Here is a 25,855-nt window from a genome sequence, read left to right as displayed (position 1 = left end):
CCGGGAGTTGAGAGGAGGACCGGGAGAGATCCTGCCCCAGGCTAGCGGTGGAAGAACATCCAATTAACAAGGCATGCAGATCATTTCCCAGCGGTGCCCACACTCCTGTAGGAACTAAATGCACCGAGGATCTCACGAGGGTCACCAACTCTCTGGCGGCCAAATCCAGCCCTGCGCTCCCTGCGGGTGCGGGCACTCTGGGAAGGGCTCAGCTGCGGGTCAGATGGCCGGAGAGTGGCTTGGTGGTCACCTCGTGTGTGAGGCAGTGATGGGCTGGGGAGATGCGTGGACACTGCACATAATCACTTGCAAGCAAAAATCATTCCAGGAAGGAGTAACAGCTTCTGACAGAGACCAAGTGTTGCCACCAGGTGCTCCTGCCAACAGCTGCCTGCAGAAAGGAGCACACACACCAATGCACGTGGGCTTTGGCTGTCCTCTGGCAGAGAAGTCCCCAGGGGACACAGGTCTCTGTGGCAGGAGCAGGCACCAGCATTGGCAGGCCTTGGGGGCGGCAGGTCTCCTTTGGCAGGGACTCTGCCACACCTGCTGATTTCACTGCTCCCAGGACTCAGAGCAGCATTTGTGCCCTGGGCCATACGTCCCGTGCCTGTGTCACACTCCTGTGTGTGTGACGGCCACCCAGCACCGGGCCTTGTCCCAAAGAGGCCCTGGCAGCTGCTGTGGAAGGCCCCGATGCCCTTCCTGCTGCAGCTGCATCGGCAACCGTGGGGGCTCCTTCTGCTGCCCTGAGCAGGCAGAGCAGAGGAGCATCTGCTTATTGTTTGAGCCATTCCTAAAATTCCTGTTGGGCTGTCCTCGAACCTTGGGGGAACGTCTTCCTTGCAAGCTGGGCCACTTTGGGGGGTGGGGGTGTCCCCAGGGCACGTGGAGGTGTGTCCTAGGGCTCTTTGTGACACAGTGCACCGTGGTCACCGTGCAATAGGAAAGGGACAGAGCGTACAAGGGTGACCCTTTGTGACACGTCGTGACATAGGTGCTGGCGGTGACACGGCCACACCACAGTGCTCGGTGCACTCGTCGGGACAGGACGGAGAGAGCGGTGCTGTGAGGAGCCCCCACACAGCCAGCTTGTTCCCTACTGACCCGGAGCTTTTCCAAAGCGTTTCCTCTGCAGGTGACCTCGAGGACAGACTGCAGGACACGGTGTCCTGTAGCCTTCCCAAGGCTTCTCTGTTGCAGCTGCCTACAAGGCACAACTGCAGCACTTGCTCATCTGGAGCTTTTCCAAGACATCTCTCCTGCAAGCAGTCCCAACTCCATACAGTGACATGGAGCAGACACCACCCAGAGTGCCCAAGCTGGCCTGGGTGAAGGAGGAGGAGGAGGCTGCAGCTCCCTCAGCACAGCAGCCTGAAGAGCTGGAGCAGATCCAGCTGCTGCAGGAGGGTGAGTAGCAGAGCTGGGCCACAGGGCTGGTGCCTGCAGCCAGCTTAGCCCCATCCCATCCCATCCCATCCCATCCCATCCCATCCCATCCCATCCCATCCCATCCCATCCCATCCCATCCCATCCCATCCCATCCCATCCCATCCCATCCCATCCCATCCCACATGCCCATGGATAGGACAGAAGAGGAGCTGGGGCTGAAGCCCAAGGCAGCCACACCCCATCCCTGGAGCATCCCAGGGCTGTCCCTGCCTGGGAATGCAGGGCTGGCCTGTGTTCTCCAGCCTCTCCCACAGCCCCTCAGCCCTGGCTGCGCTCGCTCTTTGCCAGGTGCCGCCATGGACCCGACACAAGAGCAGGACCCTGCCCGTGGCCACTTCCGCAGAACAGCGCAGGTACTGCAGCCATCCCCACCTGGGCTGGGCCTGCTGTCACTGCTCAGCCCAGCACCGTGCTTGGAGCACTCCATGGATTCTCCCTCTCTTCCTGCCCTTCTCCTGCAGATGATCTATGAATTCATCATGTGCATTTGGCGGGAAGAGACCACCGGTGTGGGCACTGGGCTCTTGGCAAACTTTCCCCTCTTCACTGCTGAGACCGGGGCTGCCATGCTGGATTTGCTTGTGGAGAAGGGTGTCTCCAATCCAAAGCAAGTAAGCAGCCTCTGGCCAGGAATTGTGTGGCGCCTCAAGCCAGCTCTGCTGGGTTCCTTCAGTCTTTGAGGCCCAGCCCAATAGGCTGGGAAGGGCAGCACTTCTCAGGGGAAGCTGGGGAACCTGCTGCTCGGGCAGGTGTCCAAGTCTCCCCGGGCCTTCTGCAGGTGCCAGCCATGGTGAGGTACATCCACAAGTGGCTCACGGCCAATGAGTCTGCTGGGCACAGGCTGGACAAGGCCCTTCTGGAGCTGACCAGGGAATACCCCTGCGATGTGCTGATGACTCTCTTGCGCTGGGCCCCATCGGGTGACAGGTACGGCAGCCCCACCTGCCATGAGGGTTTAGGGTTCCCCGGCCCGTTACCCTGTAGAGCCTGTCCCTGGTGACTGCCAGACAGGGGGACAGTTCCAGGAGCCTCTGGCTCCTCCGTTTGCCAGTGCTGCCATGTCAGCCCCTGAGCGTGCTGCCACGCTCCCTCCCTGCCCCTCAAGATGCCTGCACCCCCGTGGGCTGGCTGGGTGCTGCCAGTGAGGGCCGGTGGGCAGAGGCAGGGCTGACGGCCAGCGCGGGCCCCTGCAGCAGCCCAGGCCACAGTGCTGTGGCCCAGACCCCCCTGACACAGAGCTCTGACCCCACAGAGCTGCTACGGCCATGTGGGGAGTGATCATGTCCTCCACTGGGACTGCGGAGCCGGCGCTGCAGATACTCCTCAATGTGCTGAACGCCTGGCCAGTGGACAGTGTGTACACCTCCGATGGCGACAGCACAGGAGTCTTTGCCCTGGCTGTGAGTTCCTGCAACTGACCTTGGCTTGCCCCTAGGCCACCTCTCCAGCAGCTAGCTCTCTGTCCTCCCCCCAGCTGCATCTCTCTGCCTCAGGCACTGGGCTGAAACCTGCCTTAGGGGCAAGGTTCAGGGGCACCAGGCTGGGTGCCCCCGCGGTGTCTCCCCCGGCCTCTCCCTGGCATGCTCGGGCCCTGCCACACGGATGTCTTGGCACTGAGTGTTGTCTCTGGGTGGTTCATTTTTTACAGGCAACCGTGACACTGTGGAGGGTCTTCAACCTGACCTGGTGCCCACCTATAGTGTTGGAGTATTTTCCCCGTCTCTTTCCGTGTCTGCTCTTCCAAGTTTACATCAGCGCACTGGATACGCCAGAGGAGGTTGATACCTTCTGGAAGGGGTGCCAGGAGCAACTGGGCCTTGCCACCAACCCCCAAAGGTGCTCCATCCCAGTCCTCCCAGTCTCCCCATCCCTTCCAAGGCAGGAGCCAGGGCTGACAGCATGACCTGGGCTTTGCTCTGCACACAGGTTTGCTGTGCAGACCCTGAAGGTCCTGCTCTGCCGAGTGCAGTGTGAGCGTGTTGTGGTAGCCATGGAAGGCAAGGCTGGCTGGGACACGCTGCTCTGTACTGACACCCACCACTATGCAGTGGGACTCCTGGCCAGGTGAGACCCCCTTCTCCCTGCTGCCCCCGGCACTTGTGCCCAGGGTGCCCCACACAGTTCCCATGGGCAGGGGTGAGAGGGTTTTGTCACAAAGAGACGGACGAGCAGACTGGAAAAGGCTGGCAGAGGAGGGTGCCCGGGAACAGCCGCCTCCCAAAGCGCCCACGGGGTGCTTGGGAAAAGACCAGAGCTCCGTGGGTCACTCCTGGGAGAGCTTTGCCCTCTCGGCTCAGGGGCAATGATGCCTTTTCCCCCCCACCAGGGAGATGCGCTGTGTCTCCATGATCTGGTGTTGCAGCTTCATCTCCTGCCTCTTGGAGCTCCTCAGCCAAGACACTTCAGACTGGCAGCTGCCCGCCATGGCATTCCTTGTGGAGGTGAGCCCCATGGGCAGCACAGCTGAGCTGCCTCCCACCTCTCTGCCCTCTCACAGCCGCAGCTGCCTGGGACGGTGCCCGTGCCCTGTGCTGCTGCCTTGGCTCAGGCCTGTGCAGTTCTGAGCTCCTGCCAGCTGGGCACGCCGGTCACTGCTTTGTGCCTTTCAGGTCCTCGACCTCCTGGACATCAAAGAATGGGGTGACAGCCTCCTGGAGATCATGGCAAGGCGCCTGCAGAGCACGTCCAGGGAGATGCGTCGCCTGGTGCTCAGAGGCCTCGTGCAGCTCAGCAAGGACCCCTCGATGGTGAGAAGACAGCAGCGGCTGAAGCTGTGCTGGCAGCGTGGGGCTGGGGAAAGCAGCCCCTTGGGCTTGGCTGGGCTTTGGGAGCTGTGGCAGCTGCTCCCAGCTCTCCTGCGTTGCTGTTCAGCTGCCCGAGTGCTTCAGGACAGGCCTTCGGCCCCTGGGCTCCACGGCAGCAGCAGCAGCAGCAGCGTGGGCTTGCCCTGCCTTGTCTTCCATGCAGAACATTAGAATGTACAGCCTGACAGAAAGCCTTGTGGACCTGTTGTGGGATGCAGATGAAGACATCGTTGAGATGACCGTCGCGGTGCTCAGCTTTCTGCTCTCGCACAGACACCTCGCAATACCCAGCCCCATCGCCCTGCGGCTGGCTGGCGCGCTCTGGCCACTGCTGGACAACGTAAGGCTCTGTGCCCCCAGCCACGGCCACTGGGTGCTGCCCCCAAGTGTGGGGCCCCGTGGATTTTTGGGCCTGTGCACAGAGGGGTCTGGAGCAGCTGATGAGGAGGGCTTTTGCTTCCTTTCCAACAGGACAACCGCCATGTGCAGCTGCTCTCCATTCGCCTCTTCCAAGAGGTGATGAGGTTGGGAGCGGCCAAGGGTAAAAAGCCCCTCAAGATGCTTGTGAGCAAGAGCCTGCTGCCACTCTTCTTCAACTGCCACGATGAGAACATGCGTGTGGCAGAGGTGAGGACTCCTGGGCGCTGCTGTCCTCCTGGCAGGGGGCTCAGCTGTCTCCCTGCACCTCATGGGCACCTCATGGGCTCCAGCCTCCTCCTGGCCTTGGCACAGGGAGGCAGGTCCTGTGCCCTGGGCTGCGGTGCCATCTCTGGGTCTCTGCTGCTCTGCAGGCCTCTTGTGAAACGCTGCTTTCTGCACTAAGCTTCCTGAAGAGGAGAGATCTTGAGCACCTGCTGATGGCGGATCAGATGTGGAGGTTTGGCGAGTGCTTGGTAAGAACGCTGCTCCCTTCCCTGGGCTGCCCACGCGGGCTCTTCTCCAGGCTCCTCTGGCCCCAGGGCCGGAGCTGATGGAGCCCCGAGCTCCATCAAGCCCGCGCCTTGCCGGGCCCTCTGCCCCGCTCAGGGCTGTGCGGGCAGGGCAGGCCGGGGCCAAGGGACAGAGCCCGCGCCAACCCTTCCCTCCGTGCCCTGCCGCTCTCTCCAGCTGGCACAGGACAGGAGCCGAGCGGCCGAGCTGCTGCGCCAGGCGCTGCCGTACCTGCGGAGCCCACAGGAGCCCCTGCGAGAGGCGGCCGTCAGGTTTCTTGGTGAGCCACAAGCCCGGCTCCCTCCCCGCCCCGCCGCAGCTCGGCCCCAGCCCCGCCTGCTGCCCCGGCAGCGCCATCCGGGCCGGGGCTCTGGAGCCCCGCCTGCCCTCGGCGCCGCTGCCGCCCTCTCGCAGCCGTGTCCTTGGGCGTCAGGATGCGGCGAGGGCCGGGCCTGAGCCCTGCAGGGGAAGGCGCTGCTGTGGCCGCAGGGCTGGCAGCGCCGCTGCGGGGCAGCTGTGCGGCTGGGGCCGTGACAGGCTCTGTGTTGGCAGGGATGGCCGGGCGGTTCCTGAGAGAGCAGCAGCGAGAGTTGCAGCTCCTGTGCAGGGGTGAGTGAGGCCAGCGGGCTGTCAGCGGGGGCTGGCGCTGGCAGCTGCGTTCCCTGCCCCGGCTGGGAGGGCTCTGCTCCCTGCGCGCACGAGGGGCGGCGTGGGCAGAGCACAGAGACCTTCCAGGGGCCTGCGGGAGGGACATTCGTGGCCAGCGCCTTCCAGCTGATCCTTGCTGTCTCCTGCTTCCTCCAGGCCTTGGCAAGAGCTGCCGTGTGGGAGGGATGGGGCAGGAGGGTCTCCCCAGGTCCCTGCAGATGCAGGCTCTGACTGTGGCTCTGTTCCTCTCTCTTCCAGCCCTTCAGGACATGACAGATGACACCAGCCCTGCCATCTCATGCCTGGCTCTTCAGACTCTGTACATCACCAGAGTTGTACAGAGCATTCCCTCCTCCCGACTCCAGCAGATGCGAGATGGATTCCGCCGGCTCTGGAAGTCACGGCCTTCCCTGTGTCGCAGGGGCTGGTTGTCCTGCGTGAGCACTGTGGAGAACTGATCTGGGAGGCTGCGTCTGCTGGGGCCACCTGAGCCTGCAGGGAACACCTCTGCACTTCAAGGACTTGATTTCACCCCACTGTAGGATTAATAAATTGCTGTTGTCATACACAGAGGTCCAGGAGCTTTCTTTTGGTGCCCAGAGTCTTCAGGCCAATGGGGAAGAGGGCAAAAAGGGTGCTTGTGCTCAGCAAGTTGGCCAAGCATGCGGAGTGGAAGGGAAAGTGGCCAAAAGGCCCTTGGCCTTTGGTGGTTCTGTGGAAGCCTTAAGGCTTCTGACAGAGCGGGCGGGCAGAGGCCGGAGCTGCGGCGGGGATCCCTGAGAGACCGGTCCCTGGAGATGGCCAGCACCCCTCTGCCAGCCTGGAAGCGCCATCTGTGTCCTGCCCGTGTGTTGCTGGCTGGATTGCTGAGGGCTCTGAGGTGCCTCTTGATGCGGCTCCTCTGGAGCTCCTTCAGCAGCCAGGCAGGCCTGGGGGAGGCGTGGAGGGCACGGGACAGTGGGAGGCCATGAAGGGCTGCGGTGCTGCCAAGGCCTGCCCGGAGAAGGCAGTGGGAAGGCGTGAGGGGGATGCGTGTGGCGCTGGGTGGCGGGAGGCTGTGATGGGCCAGGAGGACTTGTGTGGATGGGTTGGTGGGAAGCCCTGAGGAACTGGGTGGCAGAGGCCATAAGCAGCCCCCAGACAGCCACCTTCTTCCTGCCAGCCGGCTGCTCTGGCGCTTCCCCGACGCGTCTCTGGTGCCCGTGGCAGAAGCCCTCGAGGCCTGGCCTCAGCAGGACGGTGGGGACAGCCCCGAGGTGCCCAGGCTGCTTTGGCCAGGGACAAGGAGGGACAAGGAGGCCCTGCTGGAGCACGGCCACTGGCTGCTGCAGGCGAGGAGCAGTGGGAAGTGGCAGCGCTGGCGATCAGCCCGGGTCCCCAGAGCTGTCCAGGCCACTGTGCTGTGTGGCCAAGACTCCCCTGACACTGAGCTCGGGACCCACAGAGCTGCTGCCACCATGGCAAGAACGATGTCTCCTGGAGCTGGCCTGTGGAGCTGCTGCTGTCAACGGGGCTCTGGACACCAGAGAAAAATGACCAGAGTGTGCACAGGAACAGCAGCACCCAGAAGGCTTGTACCTCCTCAGGAAGACATGCACACCAGACAGGATGCCAAAAGAGGGGATGCTATGGGCACAATTTTTCGTGGCTTGGCAAAGGGTGTAAGGGAAAGTGGTCACCATGGTTTTCTCTTGACTTGCCAGAATCACAGCAACGCTTGGCAGCTTCAGCTGCAGCCTGTCCCCCTGACTGACCTCAGCGGCTCTGCTCGAGGGCACACTCGCCTTCCAGAGTCGGCTGTTGCAAGGCAGCAGCGTTGGTGCCATCGTTAGAGACTCTGATGGGACACGAGCCCTTAGCTGCAGCTGCTGACACTCTCCTCCATTGTTATAGTTTTGACTTGCCAATTTAAATATACTCATTTTTCTGTTGTGAGACAGAACCAGGAGCAAAAGAGCAAGGCAGGACTAAAACTTAAAAAGGGTATTAAAGACTTTATTAACTACACAAACAAAGAGAAAGAAAAGCAAATTCAGAAGAAGATCTTCAGACCACTCCTTCCTTCCCTCTCCCAACCTTCATAACAAAAAAAAACATACAAAAAACTACTTCAGCCAGTTCCCAAGTTAAATAGTCCTTTTCAGTTCACTTTGGAGAGAGAAATTTCCTCTTGTCAGGCCATAGGGACTTCACCACAAGAAGGGAAAAAAACAGTCCTCTCGTGGCTTCACTTTCACGATTTGCATCTGCCTGGGAAAAAACTTGCAAAGTCGTGAAGTTCCTCCCATCTTCACAGCTTTCCCAAAGCTGTGCTTATGGGCCATGTTAAACCCATGAGGTATTTATTTTTAAGAATTAACTGTTCCAAACTAAAATTCTCTTCATCTCTCTTTCTCTCTGTTCGTGTTTCATCTCCAGAAAAAGAGATCCCCTTTTCTCCTCGGGGCAAAGGATTCTCAACACAGATGCTTTTTGATTAACAACCTATCAAAGCCCCCAATAACATCTCCAACCCCCCATGTCTTTCTCCATGGTTTATAGGAATATTCAATATATCAGTTCATCCCTACAATCTTACAAAAGGATTTTTCAGCCATCTTCACAGCATCTCCTCATTCTCCTTCCATCTAAAGAAACTTAGCTCTTGCTTCACTGACTTTGGAGCATCTCCTTTTTCCCCTCTCATATTCAAAGGAAAGCCGGAGGTCTGCAAAATCTTACCTGAGCACTGAAGAGTTAAAGTTTCCCACAGAAGTCACGGCGCTGGGTGTGGGGGCGGCTGAGATGTTAATCAGCTTTTCTGGAGCTTGCTGCAGCCCCGCACTGCCCATGGCCACCCCTGCTTGCAGACAGGGCCCGGCTGCCTCCCCCAGGCCGTGCGGGGGCTGGGCGGGCTCGGCCCCTCCAAAGCTGCTCCGAGCCAGCAGCAGGAGCCGGGCCCCCCCAGAGCCGCGGGCTCGTAGGGGAGGAAGCCGGGCTAAGGTCTCATCAATGAGCCTTTCCTCCCCCCGGCCATCGGGTTCCCTGGTTTGCAAACGGGGCCCAGCGGCCTCCCGAGCTCCCCCCACATGGGAGGGAGCCCGGGCTCTGCTGTTGTTACCTGCTCAGCCACCGGAAATAAAAGAGTTTTTTCCCGGGTTACCGCCTTCAAAATGTGTGCTCACCGAGCGAACTAACTTTCTCCAGTTGGTTGTTCAGGCTGTCAATAACCAAACCAGCCTCCAATTGGTCCCATCAACTCCCAGAGGGAGTTCTCACACAGAGAATTTCTCTCTTGAGTTTCTTCTCCCCAGGTGTAACTAGCACAGAAGTTGATATTAGGGAAGATCCTGGTGCTTTCCACCAGTTTTAGAGGGTCATAAACGCTTTGGGGGATTTCCCAGTTAGTTTATGGGCAGATGTGACCCCTTTTTTGGGAGAATCCTGATGGTTTCCGCCAATTTTGGGGGTTCTAAACGCCTTGTGGTGGACTCAGTTCCGTGGGTTCTGGTGCCGCCCGCCCACGCTTCCAACTGGTCCGGACTGGTGCTCCCAGTGCCGCGTGGGGCGGGGCCGCGGGGACCCCCCCAGGGCACAGCGCGGCTGCTTTGGGGCTGGCGGCACCGCCCGGCGCTGGGCATGGGGCGTGTCGGGGGAGCTGGGGCCCTACTGGTGCTACTGGTGCTGCTGGGAGCTCACCTGTCTGGGGCCAGCGGGACTCGGGTGAACGTGTGTGCTCCCCCCGGGGACCCCCAGCCCGGTGTCACTCTGCCCCCGAACGGCTGCTCCCAGTATTCCAAATAAAGCTTCCCAGTTTGCCTGGTCCTGTTTATTGGGAGCCAGTGGGAAAGACTTGGAGGGACCCCGCAGGGGGAGCCATGATTGGGGGGGGGGGGTCGCAGAACTGGCCCCAGCATGGATCAGGAATGGGGACCCCCAGGAATGGTCGTGTAACCCCTTCTCACCCTGCTCTAGGGGGCCTTGGGAAGACCCTGAACCCCAAGATGGCACCGCCCCAACCCCAAAGGTGCCAGGACCCCGATAAACAAACAGGGGAATTAGGGGAGGGGGTGCATGGGGGGTGCCCAGGCTGGCCCAAGAGCCCAGCGCTGCCCCAGCCTGACCTGCCCTGGCTCCATCCCAGCTCCTACCACAGGATGTGATGGTGTTGGAAAAACAGGGGGATGAAGGGTGGGTGCTGGGCCCAGGGAGAGCAGGAAAAGGGATGGAGGCAGAGGAGGGCTCAGGAAGGACTGGGAGAAGGACTGGAGAGGAGGCAGGACTAGAAAGGAGGAGTGGGACATCTCTAAATGCAATTTGGCGGTCCCAGGGCCCTGACCAATTCTTTAGGGGTACCAGCCGCCTCTTTTCCCATGCTCTTCCAGTCCTTTTCCACTGTCCCCCAGTCAACCACCCCTGACCTCATGCTTCTTTTTGAGGCTTCCAGGCCCCTCCTGCTACCTCTGGGAGTCCCATCCCCCTTTCCCTCAATTCAGGCACCTCTTGAAAGCTTCTTTCTGGTGGAATCCCAAAGTATTGCAATTTATAGTGTGCAGTTTTGGAGGTGGACAGCTCTGTCTGGCTTTCCCCTCCCTGTTGTGGCCTCTCACCTGCCCCTGACACCCTGGGGGTGCTGGGATTTCCCTGCTGGGGACAAGGACGTTCATTCCCTTCCAGGAGCTCAATGCCTGGCTGGGGCTCCAGGGCAGGGGGTCCTTGAGCAGCTGCCCCAGAACCTCCGCCAGGGTCTCCCAGCGCAGCCGGAGCCGCTCGGCCTGGGGTCCCCAAAGGCCTCAGCGAGCCCCAAGTCCCTGCCAGGAACCCTCAACTCCCTCCAAGCCAGCATCCCCCACAGCCCCTGCAAGTTCCCCCCATGGCACCGGCCGTGGCCGTGTCCCCACATGTCACTGGCCATGTCCCACCATGTCCTCACCCATGGCTGTGTCCCCACCATGTTTCCATCCGTGTCACTGTCCCCCACATCTCCATCCATGCCTGTGTCCCCCCATGTCCCCACGGATGGCCACATCCCCCTCCATGTCCACGTGTCCCCATGTCACTCTCCATGTCTGTGTCCCACCATGTCATTGTCCCCCTGTCCCCACCCATGTCTCAGTTCAGTGTCTTTATTTTCAAGCCAGTGTTGGATGTTTTAAAGGGATGAAGAGAAATGAAAAGGAAATCAAGGCCAAAATAAAAGGGCTTCTGTGTCCATGCTGGCTGAGGATCCATGTGCTTGGGTGGGAGGGAAGAACCTTTTCTGGAGGTGTTTCCACCGCACTGTCTCCAAAATCTTGGTCTTTGCCCCAGTTCATCATGATTTGGCTGCAGAAGACATGCTTTAGTAATAAAAAATCAAAATTGCAAGATCATTGAGGTTGGAAAGGACCTTCAAGACCATTCAGTATTCCTGAATGCCACCAGAAGATAGGATTGAACAAAGAAGATTTCCTAGGGTTGAAAGTCAACAAGTTCACTCTCCCCAAGTCAGTTTGGATCCTGATGGACGTTCCTGCCCCTGTGTTCATCCAGGTACCCACAGGGAGACAGGATGAGGCAGAGTCCCCTCAGCCAGGTGTCTTCCCAACACGGATCACCAGGACCATGGATCACCAGGGCCCTGCCCAACGGGGGTCACTGGGGATCATCCAACACCGATCCTCCCATGGGGGATGGAGCTGGAGCAGAGCACGAAGCTCTTCCCACACTCGGGGCACTCACAGGGCTTCCCTTAGTGGAGCCTCCGTTGGTGTTTGGTCAAGTTAGAGCTGTCTGAGAAGCTCTTCCCACACTCAGGACACTCGTAGGGCCTCTCCCCAGTGTGGATGCGACGATGGTCAGTGAGATGGGAGTTGCGATTGAATCCCTTCCCGCAGTCGGGGCAGCGGAAGGGCCTCTCCTCTGTGTGAATCCGCTCATGTAGGAGGAGATGGGAGCTGGTCTGAAACCTCTTCCCACACTTGGGACACTCGTAGGGCCTCTCTCCAGTGTGGATGCGCTGGTGGTTTCTCAGGTAGGACATCCATCCAAAGCTCTTCCCACATTCCAAGCAGGTGTAGGGCCGTTCCCCTGTGTGGATCACCTGGTGCTTCATCAGAGTTGAAATAGTCCTGAAGCTCTTCCCGCATTTCCCACACTCATAGGGCTTCTCCCCAGTGTGGATCCTCTGGTGTCGGATCAGCTCAGAGCTCCACCTGAAACCCTTCCCACATTCCAAGCACTTGTGGGGCTTCTCACCTCCAGGAGGCTTCTCCACCAGCTCTGAGCTCTGCCTGGATCTCCGGCCGCCTTCCCGCCTCAGGGAGGGTCTTTCCTCCTCGCAGCTCCCTAGGCTGGGTTTGCAGCCCCTCCTCGAGAGGGGTCTACAGGGCTTTTCTACCTCCTCCATCCACCCACGCCTTGGGAATGACAAATCCTGGTTTGGGGGAAAACACAAGAGAGCACCTTGGGCTGACGGTTCCTCCTTCCAAAGTGCAATTCAGGAAGTCATTGAGCATCTTCTGTCTGTAAGACCCTGCAAAATACAACAATGCAATCCAAAAATTATCCAAGCATAAAGACACAAATCAAAAACTCTCCCAAAAGCAAGATTTAGCCAAAAATACCTCCAAAATAAAAAGATTCAGGCCCCGCAAAGAAACCAAGGCACCAACATTTAGCCCACTAAAGCTGATAAACGCCAAAATTCGCCCCTCTGAAAATCATGGATCCCCCTCTTCGGCCACCTGCTGAATGTGGGGGGGGAGCAATGCTCCTGGGACTGGGGGAGAGGCTCCAGACACAGGGAGGGGTGGAAACTTGTGGTGCTTCCTGTTTCTGTTCCTCCTCTTCCTGTATCCTTGCTCTTCCTCACACTCCTCTTCCTCCCATTATTCCTCTTTCCCCTCCACAATCCCAACTTCTCCTCCCACGTGCAGCGTTTGATCATCTTGTTCTTCAACCCTGCTTCGCCTTCCCTTCTCCTGCTCCACTGCCGGCTCCCTCTTCCCCCCAAACCCACAGCATCCCAGCGCAGGGGCAGCGATGGAGCTGGGGCAGCTCGGGCTGGGGCAGCGCTGGGCTCTCGGCCGCTCCCGCCCGCACTCGCTCCCCACTGCAGCCGCTGCCGCCACCACAGCGCGGGGGGGCCCGGCCTTGGCGCTCCCCCCCTCCCACCTCCCCAAATTCCCATCCAGGGGGGCGCTGGGGCCCGGGCCGGGCGCAGGTGGCTCCAGGTGGGCAACGCTGGGAGCTGCGGCTCTGCCTGGACACTGCTGCGTCATCACCGCCGCGCGCTCTCATTGGCTCAGCGCTGCCCGAGGGGCGGGGCTGCACCAAGCCGGGACACCCTGCTCCAGGGGGGATGGCCCCAAAACGGGGGACCCCCATGCAAGGAACAACAGCAAAGGGTCTCTACAAACACAGGCTGCGAATCCGCTTGGACACAGGGCCGGGGACGTGGACATAAGGAAGTGACAGCAGAAGCCATCAGGGTCAGAAAATGTTATTAATTGACCACACAGACTGCTGCTCAGCCAAGCTCCTGCTCAATTCATGAACTCCCAGAAGAACAACAAACACTTAACAGAGCCGTGAATATCGATAGATATACAAAAGTGGAGTGCATATTAAGGCCCCAGCACCCAGGGGCTCTCACATCCTTACACCATCTTCAACCAGGTGCCCTCCTCACACTGCCATCATTCAGTCCTTGATGGCAAAGATGCTTTCTGGGGATGCCCACTCACACAGGATGGTAAACTGGATTTTGCCTTTGAGTGGGAACAAGAGATAGAAGGGAAAATGAGAAAGACATGGACGGTCCTTCTGCAGGGATGCACGGAAGCACCAGCCTTATTGGGGCAAGCCTTGCAGAAAATATCACAAGAATTTACCCCACCCCCAGGGATTGGGTTAATGCAGGATGTGGATGACTTGCTGCAATCAGGAGGACAAGAAGTGGTAGAAGAAGCCTCTGTGAAATGGCTGAATGTTCAGGCTAAAAAGCATCTTTAAATATTTGATTAAAAAAAAGGGCAAATGGTGGAGAAAAAGGTAAAATATTTGGGACATATTTTGACTGTAGGCTTCTGGTGTATTGACCCAGAGAGAGACCAGGGAAGCTCAGAAATAACCCAGGATTAAAAAGGAGTTGCAAGAAGTATGACGACTAATAGGAAATTGCAGGATCTGGATTGAGGATTCTCTGTTCTAGCCAGAACACTGAGTGACTTTTAAACACCAGATAGTCTCAATGCTGTGGTATGGATACAAGAAATGGAACAAAACTTAAGATAATGAAATAAACAAATGATTGATGCTGCAGCCATGGCTCTACCAGACTCAGAAAAAAAATTTGAATTGGATGTGGATGTTAAACAGGGCCATGCCAAAGGAATTCTTCTGCTAAAATGTTTAGCCCAGTGGCCAGAGTGGTCTCATTGTCTGCAGAATTGTGCAGCCACAGCTTTAATGGGACCTGAGGCCCAAAAACTGATGGCAGCAGATCTCCTGTTGTTCAAGTCTGGCACCAAGTGAAAGCTTTGATAACCAAAGGAGCCTCTACATGGATGAGCAGTGCTTGGTGATTACAGAATGAAACTTGTTCAGTGGCACAGGAGGATTTAGAATTGAGGACAGGGCAAGGGTTTAACCCAGGCTCCTGTTTGAACAGCCTGCACAGGGGGCTGGGAACAAACTGAGCACTGCATTCAAGTGACAGAGCTCCAGAGCCAGGCTGGGAGAGATTTAAGAGACATTCCCTGGCCTGAGGGACAAAATGTGTTTATGGATGGGTCTGCAAGGGCAGGAGAAGGGAAAAGAGCTCCAAGACACGCTCTGATGAAGGAAAGGGAATTAGACCAAGCTCAGGTTACCACCTGCATGGTCAGCTCAACCGGCAGAGCTGGGTGTGCTTGGAAGAGCCTGGCACTGAAATGCCCTGAGCAGGAAGGGTCAAATATCTGCTGGTGACAGCATGGCAGCTAACAGGGTGAAAAAAGCAATTCTGACTTCTTCTGTTGAGTCGACTGCTGCTGTACTTGAGAGAGAAAACACAGCACTCTCTGATCCTTATGAAAAAGTCCTCTTTATTTTTCTGACTTTTTCTTAAATATCTTTCTTAATGTTCCCAGGTAAGCGCCTGTGATTGGTTCCAAGTTTAGGCTGCTCAGCCCTCTGAGCAATAGCCCCTGCAGCTTAGGACAGAATTGAAGACAGACAAGGATGTAACCCAAGAGTTCCAGCCTATCTCTGTTCTCTGGGGGCCTGTCTATTAGGCCAGGCCACTTCTCTTAGCAGCGGCCAAATTCACTGCCCAGTGTAAGCCAGCTAACACTGTAACATTGTTCAGCAATCTCTGGATCTTTTATTAAGGTATTTCTAAAACAACTCCAAGATAAAGGATTGTGGAAAAAACAGACTCTCAGATGGGGAACTCTTTTTACAGCAAAGATCCTTCAGGGGGTTATGGCTACTTTAGGAATACAATGGGACCTCCACAAGCCCTTGCACCCCGAGAGCTCAGGGCAGGTAGAAAGAAGGAATGGGGAAATAAAGAAACTCCTTTGGAAGCTGGTGATAGAAACCAAGATGCAATGGATACAGCTTTTGCCATTGGCTTGGGCAAGAATAAGAGCCAGACCCAGGGCAGATATTCAATTATCTCCCTTGGAAGTGATCTTGGCAATTCATTGCCCTGGTAATTCTCCACCTAGTGCAGGGTGGACATAAGGGATGTATATTTCAAGCAGTCTGTGGCCAGAATCCTGTCTCTTGTGAAATCTCTGCCACAGGAAGCTGGGCTGGCACAGAGCCTGCCTTGGCACTTTGCTGTTCACAACATCCACCCAGGACATCGGGTCCTGCCTAAGGAGTGCAAAGAAGCACCACTGGTGGCCAAGTGCCATGGCCCATTCCAAGAGTCCCTGAGCACAGAAACAGCCGCCAGCACAGCTCAACACGGGGGGACCCCTCACCCTGGGCTCAGGGGCTCTCAAACCCCGGAGATTTGGAATTCCCGGCTGCAGGAGCAGCATGGGAGGGCACCACTGACCCTGCACTGAAGGCAACGCAGCAGCAGCCAGGGCTCCACATCGGGCCAAGCCCCTGGGCCTGCCCACAGATCCTCTGCTGAAATCCTCTGCCTGGGCACCCTCCTTTGGCATCTCCACACACTGGGGCCAATCCTTGCTGCCACTGCTGGAGCTTCGCTGCTTTCTGTGCCTGCACTGCCACAGCTGCTGGGGAAGACAACGGCACAATTCCACTCTGCCCCTCAGTTACACTCACACACTGGGCTGCCCGGGATTCCATGGTTGCAAAATATACCAAGTTGAAAAATGTTTTCAGAATTATTTCTCTAGGCAGGCTTGATTTGCATTTGTCTTGGAGAAAGGAATTATTAAGTGTGTTTTTAAAGGGATGTTACACTAAATGAACGTGAGTTTAACATCTCAACAGACTGGGAATAGCCCAAAAGATACCCACAAGGCTAACAAACATCAAGGAAACATCAGCAAACATCAAGGAACACCCAGCCCAGACACTGCCCCCGGCATACATGGAGGCACCTGGTCTGGAAAAGGCTGAGAAGGAAATCCAGGAATGTGGACCTAATTAACATCAGAGGAAAAGTAATACGGGGCCAATAGGATACCAGATATTAAGAACTATCCAACGTAGAAGCAATGAACACTAAACCAACGGATTCCAAAGGGTTTAAGACTGTATAAAGTTCAGGAAAAATCCAGTAAGACTCACTTGTCATGGAATGATTTTCTCTGCACACTCAGGCTATGTGTGGATGAAATTATTTCTGTTGCACATCCTGCCCAGAATCAAATAATGCCTTGACTCTCTAACACTAAAGATATCAAGTAAAAAGCAGATTGTGGGGGGGCCACATGTGAGTCATGCAATTCCTGCTCTGGAAGAGAACCTTTGGTTCCAGGCAGTCAGAAGAGCTTTAGAAATGCAGATTAACACTGCTGGGGAAAATACCCATTTATCATTCGAACTATAGGACTAGATTACAAGATGTCCTCGAAATAATAATGAAGCAGACAGATCCAGCTCCTGACCTTCATGACAACCAAACCACGCCAAAGATGAAGGCGACATTTGTGGAAAATTAGATTATTCAAACTGCTATTTGCAAACAGATAATAACGGAAAACTGGTGAAATAGATAACAAATGAAAGTAGAAAGTAGCTCATATTCTGGTAGAAATGTAGAAAGGATGAGAATTAGACAAGTTTTTGGGGCGCCATGGGTTAAACGAATGCAGTTCCTCCTCTGATGTGCTGCAGCAACTCTCATCTTTTTACCATGCACGACACCTTGCTGAGTGCAGCTCATTCAGCAGGTGAGCAAGGGGATGCAGGTGGCAGCCAGGCCTCCTGATCCAGAAATGGCTACAAAAGGACAGGGAATGAGGTCACCGAGAATAATCCCAAACCAATGAGGATCCAGGAAAAGAGACTAAGCCAATGGACATTAAAGTCAGTAAAGATAATTACTGAGAAAATAAGAAGAGGATTTGAGTAGAGTAAGATGAATATGCCTGGAGATAGGGCCAGGGATTTGTATAAAAGGAAGTAATGGGAGAAACCATCGTTTTCAGAAACTGTTACTAATTTCCAGAGACAGCTGCTCAGCCAAGATCCTGCTCAGTGCCTGACCTTCGAGAAGGAGAAACACTTAACAGAGCCATGAATATCGGATGTTATACAAAAGGAGAGGTACATATTAACGAGGACATGCAGTAGTCGGATCGGGAAGTCTGAGCCTTCAAAGTACCTCAGTCGGTGGCGAAAGGGAGAGGGGGAATGCAGCCGGGAAAATGAGGATAAAAAGGAGACTGCGTACTACAACAACTGGAGAGACCGCATGGCAAATGCCGCATGGCCTCTCTCTTTGTCCATCAATAAAGTCACTTTTACAGGACTCCTCTGTCTCCTGCGGGCACACAAACCTCTGGCCACGGGAATTTTCCCGCACAGCCCCGGCCACAGGGCAGACACCTCTGTGCCACCCACAGCAACCGGGACGAGCCAGCGCTGCTCCGGCACCGGCTCCTGCCGAGGCCCCAGCGGGAAGGAGACCGCGGGCAGCCGCTCCCGCAGCGCCCTCAGCCCAGCGCCAACACGGGCCGGCACCGGCACAACCAACCCGCCAGAGCCCCCTGCCGCCCCCTCGGCCCGCAGCGAGCCCCGAGCCCCCGCACAACCGAGCGCGGCTCCCACCTGCGCTGGGGCCGCCTCCGAGCTCCGCCGCGGCTTCACCGGCCTTGGGCAGCTGCCGCCGCTGCCGGGCCCACACAAACTGTCCGACAATGGCGCCTTTGCTGCACCCCGCCTCATGGGCGGGGCTTGTCCCCGCTCTGCCCAATCAGCGCGCGACAACCAGGAGTGACATTGGCACAATCAGCCAATGGCAGCGAGGGCCGGGCTCTGCACACGGCCCAGCCTCGGCCCGCGCTCTCAGGGCCCCCCGGGCTGTGGGAGGGCAAAGGCGGAGATGAGGAACAGCCCTGGAACGGGCCCGGGCCCGAGCCGCCATTGGCCTGGAAACACAAACAAAGTTCTCCGCAGAGAATGTTGGGCACCAAAATTTCTTTCAGTTTGAAAGACATGTGTTTGCTAGGGAAGGCAGGACTCTCCCTCGGACTGGAAAATGTAAATCCCCTCCCTCTGAATTATTATAATTTTGAAACTAAGGGGGTTTTAATCGAAGATATGAGATAGGAATAACAGTTTCTTACTGGTATGTATAACAAGGCAAGAAAACAACAACTATGGAATTAATAACAAACAGAACCAGGGAGCCTGTGACAGCATTTCTGGCCGAGATGGGAAAGGATGGAGGAGAGGATTTGCTTCTCAAAGCCCTGGGGCAGTCAATCCCAGTGCCCCTGCCGGACTCTGAAAAGCACTAAGCTAGAACAGCAGGAATGAACAAAAGACCTTGGGCTCGTGGACGAGATGTATCAGGCAATTTTTCGGCAGGAGTTGGAACTGCAGGACGTCCCAGCAGGGCAGGGCAGGGCGGGGCTTCAGCGCAGAGAAACTCAGAGCAGCGCTGAAGGAGCAGCGGGCAGCGGCAGCTGGGTGTGAGCAGAGGGTGATCGGTGCCTCTTTTAGTGAGGAAGGGGTTAATAAGGCCTTAGGTCAGTGGCTGCTCTTACGAGCAGAGGCTCACCCCAGAGGAGAAGGAGCAGCAGCTCTGTGCTGGGTCATGGGGATTTCCTCTCCTTGAGCAAGAGCAGCTCCAAACGTGTCTTCCAAAACCCAAAGCCTTGAGTAGCTGCCCACCCCCGCCCTCCTTTTTACCTGGGCCAGGCCAACCTTTTGTTTTCTAAAGCACTAACCAGTAGCTGCAGTTAGAATTTTCTAGCAATTCATGGGAAAAATTCTATAGGTAAGAAGGAACAAAAGAAAAGAAACCTAACCCCCAATAAATAGATAAATATGTAACAACAGTAAATATCTAACAGTAATTAAATATCTAATAGACAAATATCAAACAACAGTAAACATCTAACAACAGATAAATATCTAATAATATATAAATATCTAACAGTAAATATCTTAACAGTAGTAATGTCTTGCACAGTTGGCTATCATGCAAAGACGAATCCTGATTATTACAAACAGTTCTTTAGGCACAGAAGAGGAATAATTTAAAACATATTTTTATCTGCATCAGTCTCTGTATTTTCAGTTGTTTCAGGAGCAGAACCCTTAACTCTGGAGCAGTGAATCCAGGGTCCTTTGCCAGCAACTTTGACTGAGGTGAGGGTGGTCGGCAGGACTTGGAATGGTCCTCTCCACTTGGCTTGTAGAGGATCACTGTCCCACCACTTCACATAGACCCAGTGTCCAGGCTGGAAGGGATGTGCAGGTGTGTCCAGTCCTATGGGTCTGGATAGCAGGATGTAATTCTGGAGCTTCTGCAACGTGGAACCTAAAGCCATTAGATATCTCTGTAAATCCAGTTTCCCCTTCATGTGAATTTAACCTGGAACAGGTGGAATCTGATATGGCTGCCTGTTGTAATGCAATGGGGGTTCTTCCCTTTGTGGCAACTTCACCAGCCTGACCGGGTTACGGTGTGGCTAATAATAATAATAATAATAATAATAATGATAATAATAATAAGCGGGATGGGAATGATGGTGCCTGTGATACCCTTTTAATCCATCTGTGAACATGTGATCTGAGAGGCTGCATCCAAAGACCAGGGGGAGGGATATACACAGGGATACCCGAGGGCAAAGGTCCAAAGACAAATGAGAATTAGGGACGTGTCTAGGCATGCCTGACATGTCCTTACAAATCCCATGGTTTTAGGCTAAAGCCTCTGCATCTGCAGGGCAGGGGCCAGACCTAATGTCTAAGGCCTTGCTTTTTAACAGCCTGCCTCCCAAGGTCTTAAATTTGTGCTTTCTTTATAGGGAATTTGGGCTAAATCCCAGTCCATCTCAGCCAAATCGACTACCACAGGAAGGGGCTGGATCCAGCTCTGGGGATTGCTCAGGCAGTGATTCCTGCCGGGATGAGAGAGGGTCATGGTGTCACCCTGTCCCTGTCCCCATCCCGCAGGATGGACCTTGCTGGAGCCCATGGAGAGTGAGAGCTGCTCCGGAATTCCACCTGATCCTGTCCCAAATTTGCTCCATCCATCCAACTGATCCTGCTCTGGAACACCTCCCTGATCCCACTTCATCCATCCCACACCAATCCTGTTCCATCCACTCCACGTAATCCCGCCCCACCCATCCTGTCCCAATCCCTCTCTGGAATTCCAACCAATCCTGCCCCATCCATCTCACACAAATCCTGCCCCATCCACCCTGCACCAATCCTACCCCATCCATCCCACCTGATCCCGCTCCAGAATCCAGCTGTGATCCCACTCCACAATTCCATCTGATCCTGCCCTGGACCCCTGCTCTGATCCAGAATCCCTCCCTGATCCCAATCAGTCCAATCCTGCCCCGATCCCTCTCTGGAATCCCACCCTCATCCCGCTCCATACCTGTGGTCAAGCTGTTGTTCCCACATCATTTCCTGCAGAAAGAGAAGATCCATGAGATTCTAGCACTGATCACACACCAGGATTAACCCCAGGATCCATCCTGAGATCTGCACAGAGGGGATCCAGAGCTGGATCCACCACTGGTACTCACTGGCTGCCATGCTGTATTCATTCCTGTCCCTCCTCCCTGTGGAGAAACAGAAGGATCAGCGTTGGTGGCACAGGATTCCCAGAACAGTGCCAGGTGGATCCATGCCCCTTCCCGGCCCCCATCCCGTGCGTTACCGGATTGGTGCTTCCAGACAACGAATCCAATGAGGACAATGAGGATGATGATGGCAGTGATGATGGACACAGCGACCACCACAGTGAGATTCCTGCCAGCTGTCGGCTCTGAGAAATGTGGGATGGTGAGCAGGGGGAGGGGAATCCCCATTTGGGCATTCCAAATTCCCAATTCCCACATTCCACATTCCCAGCCTCACCCCAAGCGTAGATCCCAGGCTCCAACATTCCGGGATGCTCCACCCGGCACCGGTACTGCTCCCGCTCCTCCGGCCGCGCCTCGATCCTGGCCCAGGTGTGGAAGGTGCCGTCGCTGTTGGGAACGATCCCGCCCCACTCCGTCTCCTGATCCCAGATTTCATCCCCCTTCATCCAGTTGACTGCGATGGAGCTGGGGTAGAATCCGTACGCGTGGCAGGACAAGATCAGCGTCCCGTGTTCCTCTTTTCCAGACACATGGACATCAGGGGGCTCTGGAATGGGATAACGGTGAGAGACATCCATGGAATTCCATGGGAATGGGATGAGGGTGAGATCTGCCCATGGAATTCCATGGGAATGGGATGGGGGTGAGATCTGCCCCTGGAATTCCCACTGGAATGGGATGGGGGCGAGATCTGCCCATGGAATTCCCCCTAGAATGGGATGAGGGAGAGATCTGCCAATGGAATTCAATGGGAACGTGATGGGGGTGAGACCTGCCCATGGAATTGTCATAGTGCCTGGTTTTATATTGTGTTAATTGGTTTGTACTTAGTTCTACAATGGTTCACTCCTATGTTACACCCCTAGTTTGATATGTTTTGGATTCTCCCCTTCCTGCCTCTACCCATGTCCATCATCCCCGAACCCCTCCTATATTCCAGATTCTTCCCTGTTCGTCACCCTAGCCCCAACCCACATGGCTGTCAATCCCCCTTGGCCCCTCCTATCTTTCCAGCATGTTCTGTATCAGTCATCCCCTTCTTGGTACATGATTCGATGTTGCATTATAGTCTCCGCCTATGTTTCCCTCTATTGGTTGTATGTAAACTTAGTCCTGCCTTATGTTACACCCCTAAGCTGTAGCGATTGGTTGCTGTATTGTACCCTCCCATGGGGGAGGGCCCCTATTTAAGTTGCTGCAAGTCTGTGTTCCCTGCCTTCTGTGGTTCCTCCTCCGTGACCGTGGTTGGTTCTCTATCCCTCTCCAATAAATCCTATCCTGGAATTACAAAAGGACTCTCCTGCGCTCTTTTCCTTCCCTTGGACCGGTATCATCGCAGCAAGAGCTTGGAGCTCTACCTTTATCTCGGGTTCCCAGGATCCTGGGAAAAGGCCACTCTCGGCACAGGCTCGCCTCGGAGCTAGCAGGGCGACCCTAGCTTGAGTGGGCAAAGGGGAACTGTGTCAGAATTCTATGGGAATGGGATGAGGATGAGACCTGCCCATGGAATTCCATGCGAATGGGATGGGGGTGAGACCTGCCCATGCAATTCCCACTAGAATAGAACGGGGGCAATATCTGCACATGGAATTCTCACAGGAATTACCATGTTCCCAAGTCCTCCATTCCCAAATCCCACATTCCCACAGGAATTCTGCTCCCACCTTTGTGGTCCAGCTCCTTCTGCCCGTATCCGACGTATTTCTGGAGCCATTCTGGACATTCATGCTCCAGGGTATTCGTCAAACTCTTAGCATAATTTTCATGTTCCCAGTACCTCCTGGTGACCTCAGCAGCGCTGTTGGCCGTCACAAATCTCCCAGATCCCAGGTCAAAGGAGATGAAATCTTGCCCATCGTAGCCACTCCGGTAGGATCCACGGATGCTCCCATCAGACAGGAGGTCACAGCCGGTAACTCGCAACAATGTGTGCAGACCTGCGGGGATTGTACCCACAGAGAACCATGGAATTATCTCCTATCCCCACAGAGCCCCATTCCAACCCTAAGGAGCCCCAGAGTCTGATGGAGACCCACAGAGCCTCCTCTCAGCCCCAAGGATCCACATCCCAGCCCATGGATCGCAAGATATCCCATACCAGCTTAATGGATGTATCCCCATCTCAGCCCCTTTGGCACCCTGTGAATCCACATCCAAATCCCATAAATCTCATCCCAGCACCATGGATCCACATCCCAGCACCACAGATCCCATCCCAGCCCCACAGATCCCCCCCACTCACCCCTGCTCTGGTTGTATCGGTCCTGCAGTGTCTCCAGGTTCCCAGCAGTCACGTGCTGGCCCCTCTCATAGAACTCGGTCTGGCTATCCCAATATTCCGGATCGGCTCCATCCTTCATCCACTGTGTCAGCGGCTCCATCCGGCCCCGCTCGCTGTCATAGCGTGTGAAGGGGATCCCATCCAGGTACCCCATGGACATGAACTGGGGGATCCCCGGGCTGGGCTCCGACACCCCCACAGACAGGAAGCGCAGGGAGTGGAGAACTGGAGGGACACGGAGATTTGGGGGGGGTGAGGGGGTCATGGATTAATGAAAGAGGAACTGGGAGAGCCGGGAATGGGGTGCATGGGGTCTCAGTGTCCAGCAATGGGGGCTCAGGGGACTCCCTGTGCCAAGGAAAGGGAGATACAAGAACTGGGAGAGGTGGGATGGGGTTCCAGGGGATCCCTGTGCCCAGGAAAGGGGGATACAAAGTTTAGGAGAGATGGGATGGGGGTTGCAGGAGATCCCTGTGCCCGGGAAAGGGGGTCCAGGGGTCCCCAGCCAAGGAAAAAGGGGTCACAAGGTGGGGAGACCTGGGACAGCTGGAATGGGGAGCTCAGGGGTCCTTGATGCAGAGGGAAAGGAGGCCTGGGGGGCGGAGAAAAGCAGGAATCAATGTCCAGGGGGTCTCAGGGTCAAGGAAAGGGGGAGTTTGGAAATAGGAAAGGCAGGATGGATGGGAAAGGGGGTGCAGGGGGGATTGGTACTGGATAAGGAAAGGCAGGGGGCACCAGTGCTCAGGATTAAAAATTCAGGAGGTGCCCAGAGCCCAGAATCCCCCCGGGACCCTCCACGACCCCCCAGGGCACCCCCCCGACTCCCTGGGACCTACCACAGGACAAGCAGGGTATGGAGAACTGGGGGGACGCAGAGACTGGGGGGGCAGGAAGCGGAATGTGGAGAGCCGGGAAGGGTCCAAGGTCAAGGAAGGGACTGGAAGAGGAGGGATCGGGGATCCAGGGGGTCCCTCTGCACATGAAAGTGGTCCAGGGGTCCCGGGTGTTGCGGGAAAGCGGGGTCTGGGAGCTGGGAAAGGCAGGAATGGGGGTTCAGGGGGTCCCTGGGTCACGGGAAAGGGGGGTCTGGGGATGGGAGAGGCGAGCGGATCCCGGAGGCGCAGGCTGGGAGACGGGAAAGAGACCGAGGGAGAGCGGTGGGGGAGGGGATGTGGGAAAGGGGGAATTCCAGGGAGTTCATCTGGATCCCATTGGATCCCCGCTGCGACCCCCATGAGACCCCTGGGACGCCGGGGACCCTCTTGGACTCCGTTTCGGGAAGCGGCGGGAATGGAAAACGGGGAGGACACGGAAAGCTGGGAGATCCGGGGGGTCCAAAGGTCAAGGAAAAAAGCGGATCTGCGGTCTGGGAAAAGCGGGATGCCGGAAAAGGAGGAGCAGGGGGGTCCCAAGGCCGGAAATGGAGATTCAGGGGTGTCTCTGTGCCCAGGAATGGGGGTTCAGGGTGGTCCCGGTGCCAGATAAGGGACTACAGGGGGGTCCCGGTGGCCGGAAATTGGTGCTCAACGGAGTCCCCGTGCCCAGAAATGGGGGTACAGGGGATCCTAGCGCCGGGGAAGGGCTTGGGGGGGGGGGGGGGGGTCACAGGACCCAAAATGGGCTATGGAGGGGTTTCCCGTACCCGGGAATGACGGTTTGAGGGGTCCCGGTGCCCGATATGGGAAGTTCAGGGGGGTTCCCGGTCCGCGATTCGGGGTTCAAAGGGATCCTGATCCTCAGGAATGGGGTTTCAGGGGGTCCCGGTGCCAGATGAGGGGGTACAGGGGGTCCTGACGCTGGGGAATGGGATGGGGGGGTCACAGGACCCAAAATGGGGATACCGGTGGGAGGGTGTACAGAGTGGTCGCTATTTCAGGGGTCCCTCTCACCTCTCGTCGCGCCCCCCGGATCCCAGAGGAGCCCCAGGAGTCCCAAGAGCAGCCCCAGACCCAGCGCTGGAGCCATCGCGCTGCTCCGCTGCGGGCCCGTACCCAGCACTGGCCCCGCCCCCAGAGCCGCCTCCGGCCACGCCATTGGCGCCGATATTTCCTGTCCACCAATGGTGGTTCGATGTCTCAGTGACGTCACCGTCGCCGGGTAGATCTCAGTCTCTCAGGTTTGGACGCGGAAGCGAAAGAGACCGAGCGAGCGCGGTGGGGGGAGGGGACGTCGGAATTCCACAGAATTCCTCTGGATCCCTCTGGATCCCTCTGATCCCCCGGAGCCTTCTGAGAACCACCTGGGACCCCCTTAAGAAAGCGCCGGGTAAGCCGTATCGGACCCTTGTTATTAAAAATGTATAAATTGAGGCCCAAAGCAAATTAGATTAAATGATCTGCTGTTACTGTCAGAGACAAAAAATAATTTATTGGGGAAGGATTTAATAATAGCATTGGACTTGAAAATTGAAGTATCCCGAGGGCAACTTAAAATTTATGCCTTAACGAAAAGGACGAGGAGCAAATATGTCCTGAGGTGTGGCACACCCCTGGGGAAAAAGGGAAGTTAAAAATGAAACCTATCAAAGTGAA

The 25,855-nt window shown here is 56.1% G+C and overlaps 2 protein-coding genes across 5 annotated transcripts; both read right to left on the bottom strand.

Moving 5' to 3' along the window:
* Positions 1 to 10,923: 10,923 nt before the first annotated feature.
* LOC148217903 (uncharacterized) lies at positions 10,924 to 18,141 on the bottom strand. Its single transcript, XM_088158381.1, has 2 exons — positions 18,039 to 18,141; positions 10,924 to 12,327 (listed from the first exon to the last, which is right to left on the bottom strand). The coding sequence occupies exon 2, from the start codon at positions 12,199 to 12,201 to the stop codon at positions 11,545 to 11,547; it is 657 nt and encodes a 218-aa protein (XP_088014507.1). The 5' UTR covers positions 12,202 to 12,327; positions 18,039 to 18,141; the 3' UTR covers positions 10,924 to 11,544.
* Positions 18,142 to 19,282: 1,141 nt separating this feature from the next.
* Positions 19,283 to 25,337, bottom strand: LOC148217902 (class I histocompatibility antigen, F10 alpha chain-like). 4 transcript variants are annotated; one of them, XM_088158379.1, is made up of 8 exons: positions 25,214 to 25,337; positions 23,286 to 23,549; positions 22,708 to 22,980; positions 21,318 to 21,590; positions 21,118 to 21,225; positions 20,984 to 21,019; positions 20,833 to 20,864; positions 19,283 to 19,758 (listed from the first exon to the last, which is right to left on the bottom strand). In XM_088158379.1, exons 1-7 carry the CDS (start codon positions 25,287 to 25,289, stop codon positions 20,839 to 20,841), a joined length of 1,056 nt encoding a protein of 351 aa, XP_088014505.1. In that variant the 5' UTR covers positions 25,290 to 25,337; the 3' UTR covers positions 19,283 to 19,758; positions 20,833 to 20,838. The 4 variants fall into 4 exon arrangements, with proteins under 4 accessions (XP_088014505.1, XP_088014503.1, XP_088014502.1 ...); XM_088158376.1 differs by having other exon boundaries at positions 19,471 to 19,744; positions 25,214 to 25,320; XM_088158377.1 differs by lacking the exon at positions 21,118 to 21,225 and having other exon boundaries at positions 25,214 to 25,320.
* Between the last annotated feature and the right edge of the window lie 518 nt (positions 25,338 to 25,855).

The sequence above is a fragment of the Sturnus vulgaris genome, unplaced genomic scaffold (assembly GCF_052056855.1).
Source record: "Sturnus vulgaris isolate bStuVul1 unplaced genomic scaffold, bStuVul1.hap1 Scaffold_198, whole genome shotgun sequence".
Classification (NCBI taxonomy): domain Eukaryota; kingdom Metazoa; phylum Chordata; class Aves; order Passeriformes; family Sturnidae; genus Sturnus; species Sturnus vulgaris.
Note: the sequence above shows the minus strand (reverse complement) of the source record. Positions and strands in the feature narration are given on the sequence as shown.

Excerpts from the sequence above, each read along its gene's own strand:
- LOC148217903 (XM_088158381.1), bottom strand. The coding sequence starts at position 12,201 with ATGGAGGAGGTAGAAAAGCCCTGTAGACCCCTCTCGAGGAGGGGCTGC.
- LOC148217902 (XM_088158379.1), bottom strand. The coding sequence starts at position 25,289 with ATGGCTCCAGCGCTGGGTCTGGGGCTGCTCTTGGGACTCCTGGGGCTC. Across the intron at positions 21,020-21,117 it reads TGTCTGGAAGCACCAATCCG|GGAGGAGGGACAGGAATGAA; the intron begins GTAACGCACGGG and ends GTTTCTCCACAG. Across the intron at positions 20,865-20,983 it reads TGAATACAGCATGGCAGCCA|GAAATGATGTGGGAACAACA; the intron begins GTGAGTACCAGT and ends CTCTTTCTGCAG.